At 36.6% G+C, this 25,982-nt stretch overlaps 1 protein-coding gene across 1 annotated transcript; it reads right to left on the bottom strand.

Annotated features, from left to right (window-relative positions):
• Positions 1–723: 723 nt before the first annotated feature.
• On the bottom strand, positions 724–24,559 carry LOC113943488. Its single transcript, XM_027635339.1, has 9 exons — positions 24,475–24,559; positions 21,249–21,413; positions 19,838–19,894; positions 19,254–19,376; positions 17,191–17,238; positions 14,684–14,772; positions 13,099–13,191; positions 1,128–5,919; positions 724–808 (listed from the first exon to the last, which is right to left on the bottom strand). The coding sequence occupies exons 2-8, from the start codon at positions 21,358–21,360 to the stop codon at positions 5,731–5,733; spliced, it is 711 nt and encodes a 236-aa protein (XP_027491140.1). The 5' UTR covers positions 21,361–21,413; positions 24,475–24,559; the 3' UTR covers positions 724–808; positions 1,128–5,730.
• Positions 24,560–25,982: the final 1,423 nt, after the last annotated feature.

The following is a 25,982-nucleotide window of genomic DNA, read 5'->3' as shown; positions in this document are numbered from 1 at the left end:
ACATTAATCAACTAGTTACTTAATAATATTTTTTTTTTAATGTTTCTGTAAGGAAAACTGTGAGAGGGCCATGAACACATCAGCAGGCTCTAACTGCCATGAGAAGCCTGCAACCTCCTTTCTCTGCATCCCCCCTCTGTAAACTATTCCCCTCACTGAGCGCTTGACTACTTTTATTTAAGGTCAATTCAATTTCCCTTGCAGAGAGACAAACCTTTGCTGCTCCCTGACAGGTTTATTTGCCATTTCTTCCTCCAAATATCTGTTATTAGTGCCTCAAAAATGTATCTCCACTTTTTAATTAAAAAAAAGGTAAACTCTGTAAGTTTCTTGAGTATGTGTCACAGTCATGTTAACCTCATTAAATTGAATAAAATATTTTTCAGTGTAAGAAACAGTTTAATAAAGACCCATGACAAAGCTTTCAAATATATTATTCTTCTCTGTTCACTGAAGAAAAAAAAAAGCTGAATTTAGGAGAGCATCAGGTTTGCTTCAATAGTGTTTGCCTAAGTAGATTACAATAAGAACACTGACAACTCCTAATTTCATAGCAAATTTTAGATGCCTTCTAAAAAGCATTCATGAATCTTCTGCTAAAATCACCAGTTTTCTGGAATCTGAATTTCTATACATATTAATTTCTGCATTACAGTAAAGGCAGATGAAGTTACTAATTTTAAGCTTTTTTTTTATTATTATTATTTTTAGAATCATGCATATGAGACTTTGTAACACAATGCTGGCAAGTCTGTGTCTGCAGTTAAAACCCATTAAATTTATTGATAGTTATATAGTATAAATATACCTAAAGGGGACCCCTGGTGGTCTAGTGGTTAGGATGCAGCACTCTCGCTGCTGCGGCCCAGGTTCGATTCTCAGTCAGGGAAACTCCCCCGGGCAGATGGAGCTCGTCAGCCCTGTAAGGCCATCCATCTAAGAGAAGGTCGCTCTAAACAAACCTACATCCTGAGGACCTCACTGCCACCGTCCAAGCTCGCTCGGCCCTGGCAGATGAACCTTAGGATTAAAGGGTGGGCTCAGCTCAGCGCACACTGTGTCTCACCTAAAAAATCCACTGCGCAGGCTCGAAGGGTAAAGGCCTTTCCCAAACTGGCCATACATACCTAAACATTGCAGATCACCTCATCTGTTAAAACTAAGTTCCAAAAAATATTGAGGTTGAAGTTCTTTCTAGTTTGTTGTCAGTGACTTGTTATGTTTCATTAGAATAAAAACCATACAAAATTATTTCAGCTTTGAGAAAAGCTACTCAATAGTAAATGGTCAAAATCAATCCTGGTTGATAGATTTGCTTTGCTTTGAAGTTCATCAGTCTGATGGATATGGAAAATCTGTTGGAATCTTAGTTTTAGGCTGTAAGAATGAGTGTGGATATCACACATACCACAAAGCTCCAAATCTGCATTAGAAAAAGACCAAAGGAATGCATGTAAGACTGACAATCATGAGTTAGAATTATGGATTTGCCATTTGCTCTTGCCTGGTATTGGCTAAGTCATTTTTCTGTCTGTAGTTTATTTAAAATGTACACAATGAAATCTGTATCCACCTTTATTTTACGTTAATGTTTTACAAAACTTTGGTTCAGAATGTACCATACAACTGCAAGTGTTATTGCAGGCTATACCAACACAGAAGCGATGCCACTCTTCAATACCACAGCTTCAACCATTTTGCTTATTTACTGTTCTAACATGAGGAAAAAGCATGGATTTCCACCAAACTAGTACATTTAGACCAAGATACATATCCAGTAATACATGGGAAAGGTGTATATATATGAATACAACAAGAGTCAGGGAAACAGACTTATAGTTCTAGTACAGATAGTAAAACTACTGTTGTCAGAATGAATTTTTGAGTTATCTCCAAAAAAAGTAGATAATGCAATATGAAAACACTGGAGACAGAATTAAGAAGACATTGTATAACTTTTACAGTAATATAATCTACCAACAAAGAGATAACTCAGGGTTCATATTTGAGGACTTATCTCGGTGTCCTTCTGAAAGGAAAATTTCATAAAAACAAATGTTTTATTCTCACCCAAAGTATTTTTATCCCATTTCCATGTTCCCAAGGCTCCTCCCCAAAGTCATTTTTCCCAGCATAAATTCCTCTTACAGAATAGAATCACCAGCAGTTAACATAGAATAATTGAGGTTGGAAGAGACCTCCAGAAATCATGTAGTCAGCTCTGCTGCTCGGTAGAGGTCAACTGAAATGTGTTACTCATCACTTGTTATGCACATCATTACATTTTGGCTAATTCATGGCTGACTTTGAGATCCATCTGACCATCAGGAGCAAATCTTAGAGTTCTTCTTTTCATCTAATGCAAGAACTGGGGCTTGTTCTGTATCCAGATTACACTTCGTTAGCTCCAGTTTCAAAAACATTGAGCAATTATTCCTGTTAATTATTAGGCTCATTTAAATAGGAGATAATTGAGAAGAATGAGTACTATACAGATATTGAAATGCTTTAGATAGTTTGTCAGATGGTCTTTAAAAGCACAGGTAATTTTTACCACACCAAAAACATTGTTTTGAAAAAGAAAAAAACGTTATAGCAAAAGTACATCAGTGTGACAGGATGAAATATTATTTTCTCTACTCTTGACTCAAACACGTAAAATAATTTTAAGGCTTACCTTAAAAGTAAAGTTTAATTGTCAGCAAAGATAGCCCAACATTTTAAATGCAAAACATATATTTTTATAATGTTACTAGTCAACATATGATAGTAGCTAACACTAGTGTAATACTAAATTAGTGTGATTAATAGTCTACTATGAGTTTATTCAAGGCAATTACATAATTAAATTAATTGTACACAGAAAATGTGGGGGTGCCAGTAAAGGAAGCAGCAAAGGTCAGAATTTATAGGTTTTCTGAAACTGCACTTTGGATTATATATTCTCTGTTTCTAAATAACAGCTGTATATGTAGATCAAACTGAAAACAAGCCAAACTCATAATTAATTACTAATTAACTACTTTCTGTCTTTGTAAGCTATCAAAGAAATTAAGCTGATACCTGACTCAGAGGCGGTGCAACTTCTAGTACAGCTGCAGTGAATAATGAGGAACATATGACTTTCTAAATAGTCAGAAGTACCTATATGCATGGACAGATATACTTAATTCTTTCTCTTTATTTTCCTTCGTTTCTTCTCATATAGGAAAAACAGGTAATTTGATATGCCACTTAAACAGTTAACATGATGTTTATTGAGGAGCTAAAGCTTCAAATGACTGGCAATCGATTAAATTTCTGTTGTCTATCAGCACATACTTGTTACTTTACCATATGTTCTAGGGCACCACTTCAATTAGCCTTATTTGCAGCTCCCTGTACAACTGTAGAATACCATGCAGCCAGAGGTGAGCTTAGGGCTAAAAGAATGTTTTTAAACATAACCATTATCTTCTTTGAACTGCAATTTGCACTCATTTGGGAAATTATTGGTACTGTAATAAAAGGGCTTTGGAACTGACATTCAAGACATGGTACTCTGCTCTGCTATGTGAGAACTACAGGCTTTTAGCAGGGTTAGTGTAGTTAACTCTTCTACTGATTAGTTTTCTAGAAGGATGAAGGAATGTGCATAGAGTCACACTATTCTTTCTAAGCTTTATTATCAAACTTTTTATTTGTTCTTCTCCATTTCATACTTTTTAGCTATTTTTTTTTCTAGTATGTCTTTCTGTTCTCTCTACTGTGTCTTTCTGTTCTCACCTGTTCTGTTTCTCTAGTCAGGTGCCATTGCTATCTATGTCAAATGACACTACTATCTTATATTTTAACTCTGAAACTTTACAAAATTACTGCTGCTGTTTTCCATAAGGGCTTTTTTCCCTTGAATTGTTAAAAAAAAAATTTATTTCTAAGGCAGACAGTAAAAATACAAAATTCTGCACATAACCATAATTTAAGATTTAATTATAAAATAGATTCAAAATTCACTGAGGTCAACATTACTTTTGTGGTGATATCAGCTGATTTCATTTGTGTGCTTTGTATGAGTTTCCTGATGACTTATCTTTTCATCAATTTGCCATCTAGAGAGCAAATTTTTGTAATTTAGTGAGATGATCACATTGCCAGTAATAAATATATGACTATGAAGTGTTTGTGTATCACATAGTGAAATTATTGTACCTGTTGCATAATCTAATCTATTTCTTGTGCAACATCATAAGTAGTGCTAAAATAATTTCATTCTAGTGTAATGTGTGATGAAAACAGTACCTAGAGTTTTGGGGCTTCTTTTTTTTCCCACTAACTTATTGAGCTCTTGGCAGGTCCAGAATTTTTAAGTATTATTTACAGAATACTCAAAATCTGTTCAGTCAGCATTGAAACGAACAAAATTATTTTCACTATTTGAAGAATACAAAAAGCAAGCCACAAAACCTTTTAAGATCTTATAGACCTTTGGAGTTTGGTCTACAATAGATAATTGCCTTACTGCAATGTTCATTGGTGTGACTGACTGATTGACCTTAGGGTTCCTATTTCAGGTATGCACTGTTGATGATATTTACACAGAGCAATTCCTGCAAGTGTTGTGTATCTTACAGTCTGCTTTGCTGCAACTAAGCAACAGTTTCTTGGCATAGATGCATCATGTCTCTAATTTTTGCACATACATTCCTAAATTCCTTACATGACAGAAAATTGCTACTAAATCATGGTGGAACTCCATATATAGCAGTGCAGAAACAGATCTTTAACACCTACTCATCTGGATCACTTTTAGTTTGTTTTCTCCTGTATTTCAAATGTGTTATGCCCTGCACGGTATGATCTATGGACATTTAAGTGTTGTCATCTTCTATTTCACAACGACAGATCCTGTTGCTAAAAGACAGGTACTCTTACTGCTCCTCCAGTATACCACACATATGCACCTAGTGTTTATTTAATTCAGTTATTTTGAACATAATTATTTTTCAGATGTTTTTCTGCACTCTGCTTTGTAGACGAACACAATTGCATTTCTCCTCTAGGATTCAGAGGTGGAAGCCAATATGTCAGAGCAACTTTCTGCCAGTGTTCACAGGCACCTGTCAGTGTCTCCCTGCAGCTACCTGCACACTGTGCATCTGATGCTCTGTATACATCTTAGAGAGGTGGATAGATGCTGAAATTGCATAATGGAGTGTATGGAATGACTTGGAGATACAAGTGCAGAGGGATCTTCTAACTTTCAGCTTCTTCCCTCATTCTCAGTTAGACCTGAGACACCTTTTTCACTCCTTTCTCAAAGTCAGTCAGGATATGCACATATGCGTTTAATAACTTCTAAATGTTTTCTTGTTAAGTTCAGAGCTTATAATAGACATTTTAAAAAAAGTAAAACATTTACCACAGGGAGAACTAACTGCACTTTTTATGTTCATATTCACGTACGTTCCTTCTTTTTCCATCTTTGAAATATCCCCCATGTATTTTTCCTATTCCAGAAGATTTCATATCCTTGAAAAGAGAATTGTTCAGGTAAGACACAGAAACTGATCAGTTGGTATGTTTTTCAAATTTAGCCTTCCTCTTTTGCTGTTGAAAGTAGAGAAATAAAAGATGTCAGTGACTCAGAAATTACGTAAATGTAAGATTTCAGCCAAAACAGAAATTAGTTGATCTCAAACTTCTTCCTCTTCTTAGGAGTGTGGGCACTTAAGCCACTGAAAGGTAGACAAGTTACTTTTCCTGTAAATATGACACCCTGAAGTAAAAATTTTTGTCCTCGTTGGGTTCTTTGTTTTCCAGCTTGCAAATATCAAGTGAGTCGTCATTCACATGCAGATAGTAACTTCTATCTTCATAGCATTGGAACTGTACTGAATCTCCTTGGCAATGCATGATGAAAAAGTTATTATCTTCATTCAGCTATGAAAATATACAAGGTAAAGAATGCATGTTACATTTTAAAAGCCTTTCTATAGGATTTTGTGTGACAAAAGTTCATATATGTTGCTGGCTTGTTGTATTTTGAATGCTTTTGGCCAACGACACATTTTTAAATAAATCTTTGACAACACCTAATCATTTTGGGACAGATTTTGTGATAATTATGAATAAAATAATACCCATCTCCCTCAGAGCACTGAATAATAACATAGCTTCACTTTTTTGCTTCACAGAAAAAAAAGAGTCAATCCACAGTTTTTCTTGCCTCTTTTGAAGTAAAATTAGAATGTTACAGTATAAGTTACTGTTAAACAACTGTTCTATTACCTATGATTTTCCCATACATCTCATTTCCAATGTGCTTTTTTTAAGACCCATCTCTGCGGGAATAGCTACAGTTCAAACAGCCCCTCTGTCTGTGTGGTTGTATTTAGCCTCTTTAGGCCCCTTAGGGTAAGGACTAAGAAATAGTCCTTACCACAAAACATCATGCCAGAGAGAGGAAGAGTATGTGCTGAAAGGTAGCCTTGGAAACCATAAGACCTGGAGACTAGCAGCCCTGTGAAATTTGGAAAACCTGGTAAGCTTGGGGTACCAAGGAGCTGCTGAACCTGCCCACGTCCTCCAGCACACACTGGCACCTACCACAGGTCATGTAACCCACACCGCATATGTGATTACAGCTGCTGAAACGAGGAACCCCATGTGCAACTGTGCACAACTGCAGGAACCCCTTGGAGCCCATGCTCCTGATTGTGTACACTGAGTGAAGGAGTAACTGAGAAGACTGTGTGAATAGTTATCTGCTGCTAATCATAAGACCCTACTGGCAATAACAAGACCTTAATTAACAGAAAATTGAGATTTGTATTTCTGGCAACTCAGCCTCCTGTCAGGGAGCAGGGAATATATGATATCTTTTGGGAAAGACTGAATGCATCATAATCTAATTATTTCAACTTTCCCTTTGAGTGACCTCTTTGAACACTCATCCTACCCAAAAGACAGTTCTGTAACACTGACAGGTCTGATGCATTATCATTGCTTAAGGAGACCTCTAAAAGGAAACTGAGCAGGCCCAGAGAAAAGCAGCAAGGCTGGAGAAGGGACTCAAGCACAAGTCCTATGAGGAGAGGCTGAGGGAACTGAGGTTGTTTAGCCTGGAGAAGAGGAGGCTCAGGGGAGACCTCATCACTCTCTACAGCTCCCTGAAAGGAGGTTGTAGCCAGGTGGGGGTTGATCTCTTCTCTCAGGCATCTATCAGTAAGACAAGAGGGCATGGTATTAAGCTCTGCCAGGGGAGGTTTAGGTTGGATATTAGGAAGAAATTCTTTTCAGAGAGGGTAATCAGGCATTGGAATGGGCTGCCCAGGGAGGTGATGGATTGTCCGTCCCTGGAAGTTTTTAAGACGAGACTGGATGTGGCACTTAGTGCCATGGTCTAGTAACCACGGTGATGTTGGATCAAGGGTTGGACTTGATGATATCAGAGGTCCCTTCCAACCCGGCTGATTCTATGGTTCTACGATTCTGTGAATGCTTGGTGAAAAGGACGAGAGTATTAAAGCATCAGAGCTACACTTGAGATTGCAGCGTTGGCAATAATGAACTTTCCATGGAAGCAGCAATGTGTCCTTTCAGCCTGTATGACAAAAGGCCCATATGACAGTTACGGTAGAGTACCTGAAAGAAACTTGAGGACGCACTTTCTATACCAGCAAAGCTATAATGGGAAGCAGCTAAAACATTCTGTCCTGATCGAGTCAGTGTAACAACAGTGTATCTGCAGCTTCAATCCAAAAAGTCTGTTTTAAATAATACAGTTAAGAAAGTTGAGGAAAATTTGTCTTTAGGAAAGAAATACCTTTTAGGGACTCAGATAGGATATAAGGAAACATATATGGAATAAGACATTTTGGTGAAAGAAAATCTGCAGAAGCAAGGAGAGAGATTCATATGTATGATGCAGAAATCCATTCTAGAGCGAGGGAGATGCCGGTGTGATCTGCTGAATGTGAAGCCAAAATTACATGCTTGTAAAAGGAGATTGAGGTAGAAAAAATAAAAAATGCCTACTGTAACAGCATGAAATGATGGAAAATTAGATGGACAACTATCACAGGAAAAATTATTTGGTGAATGACATTATGTGACTAGGAGAAGAAAGAGGAACTGGGAGTAGAAGCATAATGAAACACTGCTAGGACTAGGAGTTGCAGCAGGTCATTGGAGAACCAAATTGTTTTGCAAGAAATCATGACAGAGGTAATTTTCTATTATGGCCTGTAAAGAAGAAGGATGGTGGAGAATGTAGTCAGCTACTGCTAGAAAAAGTTCTTCCTGACGACAGCTTCTAGAGCAGCAGGGATGCCTGAGAGGTTGTTTGGAAATTCCAAGAAAAGAACTGCTGCTTTTCAGCTACAATCTGACCATTTGTTTTCCATTGCATTAAATGAAGAACAAATTTGCAGATTAGGTTTCACATTTAGTGTCAAAAAATACACCTTTTCTTATGTCCCACAAGTGATTCTCAATGCACTTGCAATAGCACATGTATGCTCATGTTTGAAAAATGCTACAAATATTGTCTCCACATATTAAAAATACATCAGTGATGGGAGCTACAGAAAGAGATGTGAGGGAGTAGTATCCAAGGTTTAAATAAATAGACTCAAAATTATGTAAAGTCAGATTGAATAAGGCACAGTGAGCAGGCTAAGTTCAACTGCTATGCTGAAGATAAAAAGGAATAGATATGAAGGCCAGATGAAACAGAACATCTTGCATTGTTACGACTCATTGTGCAAAGGAGTACAGGGCACACTGCAATCTGCATATTGCCTCGTAAGAAACAAGGAAATGAGCACATGATTAAACAAGCATGAATTGTACAATGATAATAAGCAAACCAGTAAAACTGAGCTGCCACCAAAATTGCATATGAGAAGCTATGGACCTTGGAAGGTATTATAAATTAATTAAGTGATTTGTGGCTAAAATAGGGTTGATGACACACCAGTGTTTTGGCTGTTGCTGAGCAGTGCATGTTTCTCTTTCTTCTGACTCAGTCTCAGTGAGTACACTGGGGTGCGCAAGAGGCTGGGAGGAGACACAGACGGAACAGCTGTCTCAGAGTGACTGAAGAGATACTCCATGCTGTATGATGTCATGGTCAGGCATAAAAATTGATGTTTTTAAGGAGGATGTGAGGTTGAGTGGGTGGGAGTTTGCTTCCAAGGAGGCTATTGCTCAGAGACTGGAAGGGTATTGATCTGCTTGTGGGAGGAGATGAGTAATTGGGGTTTTTCTGACATTCACATGGGGGTTTTTTGAGTCTTTTGCTTGACTCAAAAGTTTTTTTACTTTTGCTTTTGCTATTCTCTCCTCTGTCCACAGGCAGGGAGTGGATTTGGGTGAGTAGCTGGGCTGGGGGCTTGGATGCTGGCTGGGGCCAACACACTTCAGTGCTTTTTCTTCTCACAGCTGATCCTGTGCAATCAGCCCTGGCTCAGTTGGTTCAGGTGTATTGGACACCCCTCCACTGAAAGTAAACTGTAGCCTGCACTCTGCTGCTAAAGGGGTCAAGAATAATGTTTTGGCAATATCAGTTGTATCAGTCTGCCACATCTGATTGCCATTCATACTGAGGCAGTAGGATAACTGATACAGCAGCCCAGCCATCAATAGTGGCGTGACTTTGTTCAGCCCAGAATAGTCCTCTTTCACCCTCTGTCAGACTGTCACACTGGCCGTATGTGACTACTGAAGGTTGAGTGAAGCTTGCTAATCACTCCTTGGCTCTCCAATAGATGAATCAACAGTTGCAGCCAAAAAAATCCCCTCAAGCTGCACGCTGGGTGCCAAAAAGGACTGTGGGTGGTTGACCTCAGCTGGCTGCCAAAGACATAAACATGGCATTGTCACTACTTAAAAGGTCAGAAATTCTGAACCAAGGTGTTTCGGTGGACCTCACATGACAGGTTTTACCTGGTTAAAGTTTATTCTGGCCTATTTAACTGGAGTAAAGGGTATGTCTCACAATAAGATCTTTCCTGAGTGCATAGCTAGCCTCCAATGTAAGCTCTCTGTCTTATTTAGCTTCATCTAACTACTCAGTAAAATATAGAGGGCTCTAGAATAAAAACTGTTACAGCTATTAATGGGACTTTTACAGCTGCAGTCCTTCAGGTCTCAGTTCACCTAGGCTGAGGAATTCCAGTCAAACTTTTGGGAAAATGCTGTCAAGATACAGTCACCTATTAACCCTGTATTATCTAGCAAAGAACAACAACTTGAAGAGGAGCAGTCAGATCCAGTGATAGAACTGTTGAATTCTATCTTTTACTCATCTTTTAAGCAAATGCATTAATCCAAGAAGATTTGAAATTGAGAGAAAACTGAGTGCTACTAGTGCTTAGGAAAAGCTGAGAGGGATAAGTATACATATGTAAAAGTCTGAGGGTGGTAATATGTCAAGAATAATAAAATATTATAGTTGAACCAGAACAGAAACTACACTGAAGGGAGATACTACAGATACGTACTGAAAAAATGTGTACCTTTCAGATAGCCAATATATACTCACTAATTCCTGTTCTTCTGGAAGAGTAAAAAAAAAAAAATAGTAAAAATATATACATAATTTATGAAAATGGTAAAATGGGAGCCATATGGTCTAGTGGAAGAATTATATGTAAGGGGCTGGGGCACATTCCATCGCTGTCAACATATTGTGGGGACACAACTGGGAAAACCTTTTTGGTGGTGGAGTTAAAAGGAAATACTGTTCTGTGTCTCTTAATTCATCATGTTGTATGGCTAACTGCATTTGCTTCTATGATATTATTAATTCTGATAAGCATGTTCTACTACAGAGTTAAAATAATCACAGTTATAAGTAAATGCAAGCCTGCACCTGAGTAAACCACTGGGGATGGTCTCTCCTCTGCTGCTGTAGCTGCAATACTGCAACTGTGTGTTCTGTGTGAGGCTGTAACCATGTTTACTGTGCAGTTTTCTACTCTTTCTATGATAGTCTTGCAATAAATATTGGTTTTCATCTGTGTTACCTTCCTGACTTAATCCCCTATCAGTATCAGATGTTATTACAAACTATTATGTGCTGTAACAAGTTTTTATTATTTTATTGCCATAAGAACCTAATTCTTATGGCAATAAGAATTCACTGGTAGTGAACCATGTCTCCACAAGCCTTGATTACAGAAATAGATGTTGACAACACGATATGCAACTCTACCTGCTGGTATAACAGCAGGCTCCAGATTCTCACATTCTCACATTTCTGATAATTCTACTTGCACTCTTTAAATAAAAAAAGGGAAATGCCTGTCTTTAAGATTCTGGTTCAAAGGTACTGGACTAAAAGTCACATTTCAGCCCCACACAGCTTTGTCATTGTCCATGAGAACTATTTTTCCATCTCAGTGCACTTTTCCATCCTAAGGACAACGGAGGCTCTACTCATCACACTAGAAATTTTTTACTCATCAGTGCACTCATTTTAGATGGTTTATTTAGAATCTCATGAGTCAGCCTTGCCTAAGATTTTGCCTCTTGGTCCAACTGGATGTAATTCAAGTGCAGACTACTGATTTCTTCTCGCAAAAATTAGTAACATTTCTTCTTCTGTTTGAGTGTATTAACAAGAAACCATGATGAGCAGATCACTGTCTGTCTTGTTAGGCAACAAATGGGTTCTCAGATTGAATTTTTCATTTTAATTCTTTTTAGAAACCTGAACTGATGAATAGGTGTCTACAGGCAACTGTTACAGCTCTTCTTCCCAGATGTTTCCCCAGACTTGCAGACATCAAGACTAATTCATTCCCTATGAACAGCTCCACAGAAGAAGGCATGTATTTTTATTTGAAAAAAAAAAAGAAATATATTTTAGAAGGATACAATATGACTGTGAAAGTTTACATAACACAAGGAGGGGACTAGTAGTTGCCTTATAAATTTCCTAAGCTTTGTTGCTTTCTCCTTCTGTGTAGAGTCAAGGAATATTAGCGGCAGGTAAGTAACTCAGCAGAACTTACACAAAGGACCCACTTAGATTTTCCAAGCCTGGTATGCAGGAGATTATTACTTAATTAGTATAGCTCATACCTTTGGAAGATCATTTCAGAAAGACTACATTTTACCAGAATTGGTAAATCAATCTATTCTGTTTTAGGAGAAAGGTTAGAAATGTTAGAAATATCAGGCTGGGAATTTCATGTATTTGGGGTTTCATATTCACTGTTATGAAATTCTGAAACTGTCTGATCCCAGATAGCTCTAATTTTGCCTGCTGTAACTGGAAATTTTGTCTTTTCAGTTTCCCTAAATAATAAACTCGCAAGTCTACAACCCTAATAAAAATTATTATTATGTACATGTCCTTAGCTTTGCATTTCCTTTAGGTTACAATGTCCATTTAAGGTATCTTAGAGAGCAATTAAAGTCATTTTCTTCATGTGCTTACAATGTTTTATAATTCCTATCTAGAGAAGAGCGAACAAAATCAAGCTTTCATCATAAAAACATGTTAAGAAAACAGCTGGATACCTGTTTTTCTATCCACAAGGCATTACTCCTGATCTGTAGTCATCTAATGATACAGGATTCATTCTGAACATATGACAGGAAGTGCTTACTTTTGATTTCTTCTTTAGAATAGATCATATGTGCATCTTTTACAGCTTTATTACTTCCCCGAAGTTTATGACTCATGGCATCACTATTTCTTACAAATGTTCCAACCTCTGTAATCTGATTCTTCTAGACCTGCTAAACACTCATCCAGATTTTCTAGCTCTTGTCTAAGAATTTCTACCAGATGAAAACTACTTTGTATCTCCCTGCATTTTATGTAAGCAAAATACAGGAAATATAACCATCTTTCATGTATTAATTGATAGATATTTTGTCTGTAGATTGAAAGATGTACTCATACATACAAGTCAGGTAAAAAAAAAAAGGGAAAATTTTTTCCTGAAGGAAATAATAAAGATCAGCTGAAAGTAAAAGAAAGTAAACTATTTGTCACCAAACCAGTAATAGCAGGATGCACTTAGATGCCCTTTTTATGCAGCTATGTTTGCATACAGAGTGCCTCACACACATTTTTTTTGGTTGTTGATCAAGATTGTATACCTGTTTGAAGTCAGGATCTTCATGGTTGCACGTTTTCATGTTGCATCTTTCCATGGAAGGACAATCTGGCTCTGAACAGGATGCTTTTAAGACCTATGTTTACAACCACCAAGATTTGTTAAATTTATAATTTAGTTTGGTAATTTTTTTCATATTTTGATTTTTTAGCTCATCAAATGTGGCATTAATTCTAAAGAAAACTATCTTTTTTATAAAGTTCATTAATTATCATAGTCAAATTATCCAAGATGAATAAGTTGGTAAGTTTCTGAAATATTTCCATGAATATATTCCTCTTTTAACATTTGCAACACAAAATGAATTGGGTTGAAAGCCAATACTGAAGGTAGACCTTCAGAATGTTTAATGCTCAGATTCTGTTTTGCAACACAGCACAGACTGAACCATGTTGTATAAGGATACCAAAATCTTATCACAGATAAAAAACCTTGTTGACTTCCATATCAGAATTCCTGTTGAAATTAGGAAAATTATTTCTATTCTGGTGGAAAAAGAAGGTCCATGATCTTTCCAAGGTTTTTACACCATCTTCCCTCATTTTCAGATAAGAACTGCTTTCAGTGAGGTCAAGAAACGTAATCTGTTATGACCTCGAACTTTAAAAGAAGTCATTTGTAAGTTAAATCCATTAGGGGTCAGAACTCAATTATTTTCTTGATTTGGTGGAACATGCCTCAAACAATTAATTTATGAAAAGGCAACCCCTAAACAGAAAAAAAATCCTTTCACAATAATCGCTCTTTCAAGGACAGAAAGGAAATAGTATATAAATATAATTTTATATACCTTACAGCATACATTTCCCCAAATAATTTCAGGAAATAGATTTTATAGAAAGTCATCTATGAGTTAAAAAAACAAATGAAAAACATCCAAGACTTTCAAAGGAAGTACTTAATGATTTACACTATCATGCATGACCAGCATTAGATGAAGGGTCATTCTTTATCTCAACACAACCTGTGTAAACAGAGCTTCTTGGATCTTTGCCCTGTTTTAGGGGGTAGATTGCAACATAGCATTCTTTCTCATAGCATTTCTTCCAACACAGAAAGATTTTGGTAATGGTTATAACCCCTCAATAGGGAAGACTATCCTTGCCTTCTCTTCCAACCATAAACAAACCTTCACAAGACTGGAGAAAATGAGAATGCTCAGACAACAGGTGGTTTAAAACAGGATATTCTGTTTCAGCTCAGTATTTCCTTTTCATCACATTCCTCATCTTGCAGCATGGGTTGATTAGGAGAAAATAATTTCCTTTTTAAACTCTTCTCTTTCCAAGGCAAGATGCCTGATTTCTCCTCCCCTCTTATTTCCTGCGTGTTTTCTGGTTAAGAAGTCCCCTCTTCTTCCATGGAGACTGGACCCTAACAACCCTGACTGTTTCCTAACCCAAAGATTTTCTTGGAGTTTTTCCCCAGAAAGAATAACGGGAGGTACTTGGAAGTTGTGAAATGTGGAATGTGGTAAGTAAAGTGAATTTGAAAAAGTCTGTGGGGGAAATTGTCCTGTAATAAGAAAGAGCACTCACTAGTTATAGAGGAAATTAACGACTTCTTACCTTCAGAGAGAGGCGCTTCTTACCCTTGCACAGTAGGACAAATTCATTAAGCTTTGATCTCTGAGTGAGGCTCACCAAATTTTTAGAATCTGTTTTACACAGAGAAGAATATTTTAATAATAGGAGTATCACTTTGTAAAATGAAGCACAGTTGAATATACTTTACAAAGAGAAAACATTCAGGTTTACTTTACACTGATAGGCATAGGCACAGAAATAAATATAATCATTCTTGATACCACTCTCCTGTGTAAAATATTTAAAGCCTATCATTTTATGAGGCTTTAAATTTGCCATATATACACTTTATTTCTCTACATTTATAGTTAATGTATGGAATATCAGTTATACATTAATAAATATAAAATGAACTACAAAGACACATATAACAGTAGTTAACACATACATATAATACACATGTGGGTAGAGCCCTTCCCAAATCTTTGTTCGCGAAGCCTAGCCACGGTTATGGGATATACATGACTACATATATGTTGTTATGGAAAACGTAGGATTTTTTTCCCCCTTTTACTTTCTTCATGCTTTCTAGATCAAAATCCTTCTACTATTGTGGGCGCATTGCATTAACTCTTCTTGAGATAATACTGGTTTTTCTCCTGCAGGAAGTAAGACTATATCAATAATATGTTTCTCAGCTTGATAAACTGACAATATTTGTTACCTTCTGGTATTGCAAGGCCTCAGCAAAAAACAAATAAATTAAGTACTCTTTGCCAACATAAAAGCATTACCTAATACAACCTGTTGCAAACCCATTATATCAATGACTATCCAGTGATGCTATATCTATCTGACTGACTTGCAAATTTACTTCAAATAATACCACTTGTGCTTTTAAAACTATCTCAGGCGTACCATTTGAGATAAAAAATACAAAAGACAGTGGCAGTTGATCTATATGTTCCTCACTGCAGCAACTGAACACAAATTTTACAGAGGTTAGGAAATTATGCATTAATAGTTGCAGTTAAGAAGACTTTTTTTTTCATATTATCAAGGGTATTTTTTAGTCTCCATATTAGCAGAACATATTCATCCCACCTGACTCATTTTAGCTTCTCTAATCTTGGCCGTGATTTTAGCTGCCCCAACTTTCCCCACCTATATTGCTTTTGTGTTAGTCTTCTGAAGGAATTTTGTCTGAGGCAGGTACAGCATGAAGATATCATAAAAATCCATGTTAAAAATTGAGATTAATTCTCCAGCCTAACCTGAGTTCATTTTAATCTGCTTACATGTGTATTCAGGCAAATATAGTAGAACATAGGTCTACAATTCTGTCATTTTTGTTGCTTTTTGTGACATCAGTTTAGATTTTAATTGCAGTTACAGCTGCAATTTCAGCCATAATGTGTAAGAAACACATTAGAAGGCAAGAGAGAGTTCTTATGCAAGTCAAGAGTGTTCTGACTTGGAGGTAAGAGTGACAACAAAAGGGGTATGCTGGAGTCCATCCAGTTGACCAGGGACATAAGACAACATGAGTTACATCCTAACTATCCTTGGCTTTCCTCATCTACAGAGTTTATTTTGACTTGCTTTATACATTGTTTAGACTGAATAAATCCAAAGAAGTCCAATTTTCTCTATCACCTCCGAAAGATGTGACAAGCAGTCTACTAGCAGCCAGCAAATGGCAAGGAAAGTAAGAAACCTTTCCATGATTTATAAGCGTACTTCCACTTTCTGATGGCCTTTGAATTAATTACCCAGTCTTTCTGGTTACTAAAACCTTACCAGAGTTTAAGGGGCAATTTTATAATCCATGCAAAGAAAATGCCTTGAAATTAATGAAATCCAGTAACTTCCTGCTTGGAATGTCCCTAAAATGCAAAGTATTGGAAATTGGGAGGATATCAGTATTTTATACTGTTCCACAGAAATCTTCATTTGGCCTTTGTTCAAGGAGCAGAACTGGACCAGATGGTTATTTGTTCTCATTGATTACAGCAGCCTTTGGTAGCTGGAATTGGAATGCATTTTTCATCCACTGTAATACCTGGAACCAATATATCTAATTTTCCCAATTGTTTCTTAGGCACACAATACGAAAGTTGCAAAAGTGTGCCTCCTCTTCCTCGTATCCATTTCTTTTTGTTTTTTCTCTCCTGCTACAACAAGGTTTTTGCTAGCTAAGACCCATATGCCAGCAATAGAGCATTTGCACTTTTCTATTAAAAAATTGGATTTTCTAGCTTAAATACAATATATTCTCTTATATACATTTGTGTTCAGTCCAAGCCACTAGTCCTAATTTGCTAAAGCAAATTTTGTGCATTTGAAGATTTCTTCTCATGGAACACAGAAAGGCTATTTCATTTTTAGAATCCTCCAATAACCTGATCTAAGTGAAAAATCTGGGACAATATGTTACTTTTAATGTCTATGTATAAAACATTACTAACTTCTTTTCCTACTCTCAAACATATCTTCAAATTTAGACCCTAGCAAACAGAATGATACCCTTTATTTCACAGGAAATTTACCAGTAATTTCTGATTCATTCCTCGTAAACACGCTCAACCAGGCAATGTCTAAAATAGAAAATATTTAACAAATATGTGGAATTAGAGACATACGTTCTTGACATTTAAAAACGTTACAAACAATTTAAAGAATTGTTTTAAAACATAATCTGAGAAAGAGCATGTAACAGCAATAAGCATCAGATTTCTTCTCTTCTGAATCTCTGAATTCATTTAACCCTGGAAGGCTGTACAGTTAGACTGTTAACAGGTACCCCAAAGTCTGAACTCTGAAACTAATAATTGATTGATTAATTATGTTGTGTAAAAGCGAATGCACCTGAGAAACTAGAGAGGGGTAATCAGATGTAAGGTCTAAAATCCTATTAGAGGGGAGCTGGAAAGTGTTTTGGCAGCAGAAGTGAGTACCCTAATAAGAAATGTACAAGACTGGAAGGTAACAAATAGTGATAGCAGGTGGTTTAAGGCTTTTCTAACACTGTCCTGAATCACCCAGACAGTCAGCTGGGAAAGGCATCACTCACTTTAGGTCAAAGTCGCAAACATCAAATGGTTCCTAATATTATATTGTCTTAACTGTGTCATCATGAATATATGTTTGTGGTGCTTGTGTGTTTGTATACACAATAATATTACATAGCATTTTCTTTCTGTCTGTTTGTTTTTCTTCTAGAAATATCTTATACATTAGGACTGTTAGGTGATTTATCTATTCACAAACTGCTTCCATTGTGTACCTATACAGGTTTTGGTTCTGTTCATAAATTAACAATACTGATTGTATGAGTTACCTCAAAATCCTATTATGTTATCAAGAAGAAACTTAAAAAGACATAAATCACACTAAATACCTTATCAGTGTAGCTCTCATTATTTACAATTTAATAGAATAAAAATCACGTAAATTAAATTTATAAATATATTAAGTGAGTGTTACATTTCTTTATCTGAAGCATATGTAATGAACTCATTCTGTAAAAGCTGGAGGTTTGTAAGAAATAGTTTCAATAATTTGATAGCTAAATTATAGATTTCAACTTTTTTCTGTATTTTGGTTAGAAATATGGTTTATTGGGTTTTTTCGCCCCTGCTTTCACATCTCTGGAAAGTGTATCACTCAAATAATTGCATTTGATATTATTTGACTTTACCAAAAGAACACCCTCTAACAGGCACTTTCATGATGTTAGTTATGATAACATGTTTAGTGTCAAATTGAGAAGCCCCATTTGAGACAAAAGAGTTGTTTGAGACAAAATAACCCCACAAAATCCAAAATATGCTCTGTTTTTCTCCATTTTGCCCTTGTCTCTGAGGATTATCTTTACATTCTCTCTCTTTAGAGCTAAATCTCTAGTCTTCCCACTAAGTCAAGTTAGCATGAACAATATAATCTTCTTATCATTTAAGTATATTACATACCTACTTTAAACCAGGATAAAAGTTTTCTTGTATCACTATCAATATTCCTAAAGATGCAGTATAATGTTATGTCTACAAAAAACATAGAATTATAGAATCATCTAGGTTGAAAAAGACCTATATGATCACCAAATGCAAATACTGATCTGACACTGCCAAGTCCACCATGTTCCTCATCACCGTATCTACACACCTAAATCCCTCCAGGGGTGGTGACAATCATTCCTTGATCAGCCTTTCCCAAAGCTTGGCAGCACATTGACTGGAGAAAATTTTCTGGCACAGCTTGAGGCCATTTCCTCTAATCCTGTCTCTTACTATCCGGGAGAAGAGGCTGACCCACACCTCACCACAGCCTCCTCTCTCGTAGTTGTAGAAAGCGATAAGGTTTCCCCTGAGACTCCTTTTCTCCAGGCTAAACAACCTCAGCTCCCTCAGTCACTCCTCACAGGACCTGTGCTCCAGACCCTTCACCAGCTCTGTTGCCCCTCTCTGGACACACTGCAGCACCTCAATGTCTTTCTTGACATTGGGCACAGTGAGGTGCCCAGAGCTGGACACAGTACACATAACAGCACATTTGAAAACGTCCTGAGTACTACACATACAGTTGGTGAGTTTTGGTATATAAAGCACACTACCTTCATGGGATTGTGAATCCTTGATTGATATTTCATGATGGCCATCTTCATCTATGTCAAAATGCACTGTTTTTGAATCTTCAGTCAGTATATAACATTTCACTGTTTGTCGCAGACTAAACACTAAGCAAAAATGAATTGTAATTAATTTTGCTAGCAACAGAGAAATGGTAAAATTCCATAATAAAAGATCAAGTGTATTTTTCTAGCAATCATTACTTGATAATCTATGCATATTTGAACTGTGGGCAGAATAGCCATATATATTAGAAGTCCTAGGGTGGGCTTAAGCAGCTGGTTTGGGGGATTGATGGTGGTGTGAAGAAAGAAAATAAATATTTCTTCGTTTAGAAGGCTATCTCAGTGAAGAAGAAAAGAAATATGCCAAACTTTCTGGAGAGTTAACTTGTGTGAAACTTGAGCTTGAAAAAACAGCTTCCCACCCAAGAGTCTGAGGGATAGTGTAAGAAGGAGGGACTGTGGACAACCTGCACATAGCTGCCTTCAAGAATACTAATGGGGAGAGTATGAATTTAAAAATGAGAACCAACATTACCAGTTGGCTGGTGAATGAGTAGACTTACAGTAGGGAATAGAGCCCAGTGGGAAGTCGGAGCCAGAGCAAGGTTTTGCATAGAAGCCTTTAAATGGAGAGACATGAGAAAAACAAAGTTATAAGATTTCATTCTGAAGAAAAAAAGAGGTAAAACAGAGAATGGTTCTCTGCAGCATACTGTTTCTGAACTAGTTTCCTTTATTTCATAGGTAAGTACTTCCCTGTTTCCCAATCTTGCACTTTGAAAATTGGATCTGTGTGCAAACAAGAGTTTTAGGTTAGAGTGCATATGGCTACCTAAAATAGCAGCATTTATTTTGGGAACCAGACATCTCTCACTGAAAAAAATGCAGGTATTTTTGGCTAAAAGCTGCCAGGAGGGAAATTGTTCCCTATTGTTACTGAACACAACTGTACTCTTCTGGATGTCAGAAGGATGTAGTCCAGACACTTGGGTGTCAGACACCTACAGAAAAAACCATAGGGCGCAATTTTGATTCTGTTTAGTTGAACATTGTTTACTGGAAGAGATTTGCTACGCTGAAATCCAGTTAAGACATTTCTGAGATCACACAGACCTCTAGGGTATGCTGCAAGATAAAAAGTCCTTTCTTTGCCAGAACAATTAGGCAAGCAAAACAACAGGATACACAGAATGCATCAGTAGTGGCATAATGTTTTAGGAATGCATGGCTTCACCAAAAACTTTGTTACTTATTTTATATTGAGGTACCTCCTCTGAAACATCTGTATTTAAGCAGATATTTTGAAAAAATACTGTTGTTTCAAAGAAGCTTTCTTCCTACCCTGTTTACACTAAGCAGAAACTCTGCACACACAATAAAAGGATGACGCACATTCTGAAAGCCCAAACCACACTCTCCAGAAGTGGCAGGTCTGACACATTCCGTGTTGGACCTTTAGCACGTGCATAGCTGGTTTACACCTGGGCAAAGGCTTTCTCTTCAAAAACAACTGGCTATCAGGTTTCCAGAAAAAAACAGGTTGTTTTACAAACCAACAGGACAACAACTACAATAATCAATACAGCAAACCTTTTAAAAATTATTATATTGTGGTAGCTATAGTGTAGGAATTCTGTATCTAACTAGAATCATAAGAACTAGTGCAGTGCCCAAACCAAAATGGTTGGCAAGCCTGCTTATGGCATGCACTCTTTTCTGGGGAGGTACAGATGCACTTTAGGAATTACTTATCTGAATTCGGTGGTGTGAAAAATCTAATGCTGATATTTTAAGGAGTATTTATCTTCTGGTCATTTTAAAGGCAGCTTTTGGGTTTCAGTTCCACAAGTATTTTTATTTTTTGGTGGCACTATAGATAAATCGTTCAAGATACTTAATTTTGTTGAATTCTGCCTTGGATTGGAATAATCTGTCCAAGATTACCAAGATATCTGTCACTCACGTAAGAGTTACCTGAATTTCCACGAAGTGTTTTCCTTTTCCTAAGCATAGGTTGTTTCTTAACAGACTGCCTTCGATGGCGAGACACTTCATATGGCTTCTTATGACCTGAGCGGAGCAGCATTCTGGGAGCATCTGAGAAATACCGATAACCTCAGCGGACTTTCTTTTCCAGTCCTAAAGGAGGAGTTAAGATTTGTCACAAGACTTCATGTTTCTGTTGAGCAACAAGTTTGCAAACATAAGTTTGATAAATGACACTAAAAGGAAACAGATAAACTCAATAAATGTTTGAGTGCTTGCATGACCCAAGCACGTACCTAGCAAGGCAAAAATGGCGTGTTTCCAGTAATGGTAAATAACAGTAATGAAGTTAATTATCTACACTTCCACTAAGATGCAGGATATCATGGATAACAGAGTTTTGTTGAAGTAATATATTTTGAAAGAGTTCCCCTTAGATAAGACATAAGCAGTTTATGTGACTTCAATTTCTTTATGCTTGCCAGTCGTAGGAAGCTAGCTACACTTTGCTAGCTGGATTGAAAAAAGCACATTCATTTCATCTTTCAGGATACAGTCCAAGATAATTTTCAAAGTATTAATAAGTCATTGAAAATGATGGTAACTTCAACACAGCATAATCTGATTCTTAGGAAAGACATGCAGCTCTGTTGCAATCTTAAACTGAAGTTCAGGAAATTTTGCCTCAGGAATGAGGACTAGAATTTGAAAATTTGAGGAGTATACTACAATTATTAAGGAATATCATTTAGTTTAGATATCCAAAGGAGAGATCAATGTCTAAGAATGGGAACTACACTGATAAAGGAACCTCGTAGGCAACTAAGATATTCTTTTGTTGCAAGTTAAATCACTGCATTTCAGAAAACCTAAGGATCTCACTTTGGCTTGAAGAAAGGGGAACTGAAATTCTGAAGTCTACACACTTTCCTGAAATCAACTGTTTATGACTACTGTTTATGGCAAGTGCAGACCAAAGAAAATAACTGTCTTCAATTCTGTCTAGTATCCTGGTGAATGAACCAAGTGAGGATGGGTACAATTCTTAGCGCTGTGCAGCTTTGCACAGAATAACTAAGAATCTGTTAGACCAGAGAGATCATGGCTCTGACAGAAGTGTAATGCCTTGTGAATTCACCCAGAGAAGGTGAGAGCAGTTCTGTTTTCTGATTTGGTTTAGTTTCCTGATGCAAAGTTTCACATTAAATATTTACGTGAAATAGTAGAAACGAAAGACTTCTGTCCTTGGTAATTCTCTTGTTACCAAATACAAACGGTAACTAAGTCCCTTTTTCACTCTGACACTTTAGTTATAACAACATTCAGTAAAGTCACTGAAAAGTGAAACATTCATTATAAGGAATTAATTTGCTCTTCCTAGTAAAGATGTCTCATTTTTCAAATGTCTGACTACTTGCAGCCAGAGGTAGAAATAAAAGGCCGAGTCTTCCTTACCTAGCTAAAATTGCTCTATCACTGAACATTCAAAACAAAAGAAAATACTCTTTGTGGTTTTTCAGTAAGTCCTGGAACCTGGTCTCTGGAAACATATACTTGAATAGGGCTCTGCGGTGTAAGTGGGCACTAATACTAGATTGTGGATCTTGAGAGATATTATTGTGCTAGGTGTTCCGTGTTAACAAAGCATTAAGACTTTGCTAGATCTATGAGGCTCAAACCCAGACACTTAATCCCTTACTTAAGATTATGAAAACATAAGTGTAATTCTAATTTGGCTGCTCTTGATCAGAAGTTCTGAAGATCCCATTTCTGATTTTTATCTACATTCATAGTCTTGAGGCTGTGTTATTTACACTTGCCACTGTAAGAAAAGAAGGAGAATGATCACAAGCCAAGACACTGAAGAATTCCTGAAGAGGGCAGAACAGTTCAAAGACATTTTCAGAAGTGTATTTAGGAAGTGGATAAATTCTTAGGAAACTTTCTGTGATGAATGATGGACGGTAACCTTGAAGTTCTAAAGGACTGTTCTAAAGTTTAATTACTTTGGCTTGTTTAAACAAGTAGAAGATGGAAAACTCTACATTAGCACTTCACCTCTGTTAGCTCTACAAAACAATTAGATCTCTACAATAAATAACAGAAACTTCCACAGGTTGAATTGCCTCACATGTCCCTGAAGACTAAATGACACATAAATATTCTTATTTCAATAAGCCTTTCCTCTCATGAAATGTTCTTCCATAGATGTTACCTAAACCCACTTTTTTCATTTAGTCATAGTTTTTAATGCTGTGTATATCTCCCTATGTCAATTTCTTTATTTTAATGTCTTTAATGCCTATTTCTTTATTTTAATGTCTTTCATGCCTATTTCTTCATTTTTTTTCTTTCTTCTGTAAGGTATATACTGCTTGAAGAGGTCTAGGAAGATCTGGATACTGTTCTTGGCTGCAGACATGTCTGTCTACCATTATTTTGGAAATTTGGATCTGTTTTTTTTCATTTTGCATCTAAGTACAAGGGAGTTAAAACTCTCTAAATTGCTGAAACTAGATATAAGTGAGTACATTTGTGGCTAATGACAACAAGATCATTCTAAAAGCAGAGGGAATCTTAATTTTTTTCCTACTACACAGACCATATAAATTCATTTATATGAAAGCAGCAAAGAAAATCTGTTATATAGCCTCTCTTACCCCCTTAGTGTTCTTAATCACCATTCTCTCTTTCACTTAACCCCAAGACACATCTGATCATAAAATTAAATCAAATTCAGTACATGAAAACAACATTTAAAATTTTGGAGTACATTCACACAGTGGTGTCTTCCAAATACTATTTCATGCTGTATTGGTATATTCATAACAAGATATGTCTAAGAACATCAAAAGATCAGAACTGTTTTTCTTGAGGGTATTGGGTTGCAGTTGTTAGTCCTGCTAGCAAAGATCATAAGTAATGCCTCCAGGTTTGTTCCAATTTATTGGGATTGAAAAGAACTTTTGGCATCCTACAGCTAATAAATAATGAGGTTATAGTCTCTTTCAAATCAGACATTGCAAAATCTATAAACTAAATACAGGAATATCCAAAAACAGATATAAACTAGATGAAGAAAGAGATTTCAGAAGAAAATTTTAAAGTCAACTGAAAAAAAAAATCACTATTTCATCACTAAACAAACAGTCTGATAATATAATCTTAAATTGAAGCCTGTTTAATCCTGCTGTAATCTTTCATTCTTGCTTACCTTATATTGCCTGTTATTTTCTCTGCTGGGATACTTCTACTCAACAGAATGCTAGAAGCAGCTCTGTTACAGCGAATTTATTGCCTGAACACAGGGCAGGAAGCCAAACCTCCGAATAAAAGAAAAGTCTGACGTGGACCTAATCTTCTAGATCTCCATATACTCTCATTTATATCAACATTCTAATGGCTCTAACTGCTCCTGGAATTCCAGGAGTGTTGGAAACAGTAAGAACAAACTTTTAAATGTCTGTTTCTTTAACGTACCACAGAAGCTTTCCAGCCTGGAACTGCATGCAAATTTTTAGCCAGGAGTTCTGAGCAATGCGTGAGTATACTCATAAATTATATTCTCACATTTTATGAGAACAACTAATGTTGTTCTTGCTATTTGTAGAGGTTGCTATTCTTTCAAGGTTGGTTCACATGCAGATAACGGGTTTATAGTAATATAGACACATTAAAAGTAGGACTGTATTCTCTGTTGCAGGGAGCTCAAGACCAGCTAACTGCTTAAACATTTACACAACTATCAAATGGGCTTTGCAGGCACTGCATCAATGGCAATACTTGGACTACTTGTGACATGAGTGAACTTGTCACAGCAGATGTGCTACATTTTTTTGCCCATGAAGCCCAGATAGTAACTAGGTCTTTCATTATCAAACTTAGTATGTTCAATTGGCTTTATCTATCTACGTATATACGTTCCTAACCATTTGCTCACTTATTGGTGAGTCCTCTCTATTCATATTAACTCTTTTTTTTTAAATAGTGAGCCTTGCATTTCTAAAGAAGTGAAACACACTTTTATTTACCCCACTGAAATAGTGGAATTTCTCTGAAAACAATGATAGTAACTTTTTTTTTTTACCTACAGAGTTTTCTTAAAATCAAGGAGCTACTGCTTTTATCTGTAATTTCTACTCTATAACAAGAAAGTTCTATATTTCTCCTGTGTTTGATTTAAGAAAAGTCTTTTTTAGATCATTAAGCCCTGGTAGGTGGTATAATGCTGTGTTTTACATTTAGGGTGAGAATAGTGTTGATAACACAATAGTGTCTAGTTGTTGCTAAGTCGTGTGAAGTGCTAAGCACTAAGACAAGGACTTTTCTCCTCCTCACACCACACCACCAGTGAGAAGGCTGGGGGGCACAAGAAGCTGGGAGGAGATACTGCTGGGACAGATGACCTTGGCTGACCAAAGGGATATTCCATACTATATGGTGCAGAGCTCAGTAACATAAACTAGGGGAAAAGATGGCTGGGGGCCACTGCTTGGGAACTGGTTGGACATCAGTTAGCAGGTGGTTAGCAGCTGCTTAGCAGCTGCATTGTGTATAATTTGTTTTGTATATTCTAATTATTTTATAACAGTTATTTTTATTTTCCCTTCTTTTTCTGACCTTTTAAACTATCTTTATCTCAACAGGTTAATTTTACTTTTTTTGCCCCAAATTCTCTTCCCCATCCTGGGGTACCGATGGGGCAATGAGCAAGTGGCTTGT

The sequence above is a fragment of the Corapipo altera genome, unplaced genomic scaffold (genome assembly GCF_003945725.1).
Source record: "Corapipo altera isolate COAL_440 unplaced genomic scaffold, ASM394572v1 61411, whole genome shotgun sequence".
In the NCBI taxonomy this organism is placed as follows: Eukaryota; Metazoa; Chordata; class Aves; order Passeriformes; family Pipridae; genus Corapipo; species Corapipo altera.
This window is presented reverse-complemented; position numbering and strand designations above follow the sequence as displayed.

Bases quoted from the DNA above. Each gene is read 5' to 3' on its own strand.
- LOC113943488 (XM_027635339.1), bottom strand. From the start codon at position 21,360: ATGCTGCTCCGCTCAGGTCATAAGAAGCCATATGAAGTGTCTCGCCAT. The intron at 17,239-19,253 runs GTAGTGTGCTTT...TTTCTATTTTAG, and splicing joins GGATTCACAATCCCATGAAG to ACATTGCCTGGTTGAGCGTG. The intron at 14,773-17,190 runs GTAAATTTCCTG...TGTGTAAAACAG, and splicing joins GAATGAATCAGAAATTACTG to ATTCTAAAAATTTGGTGAGC.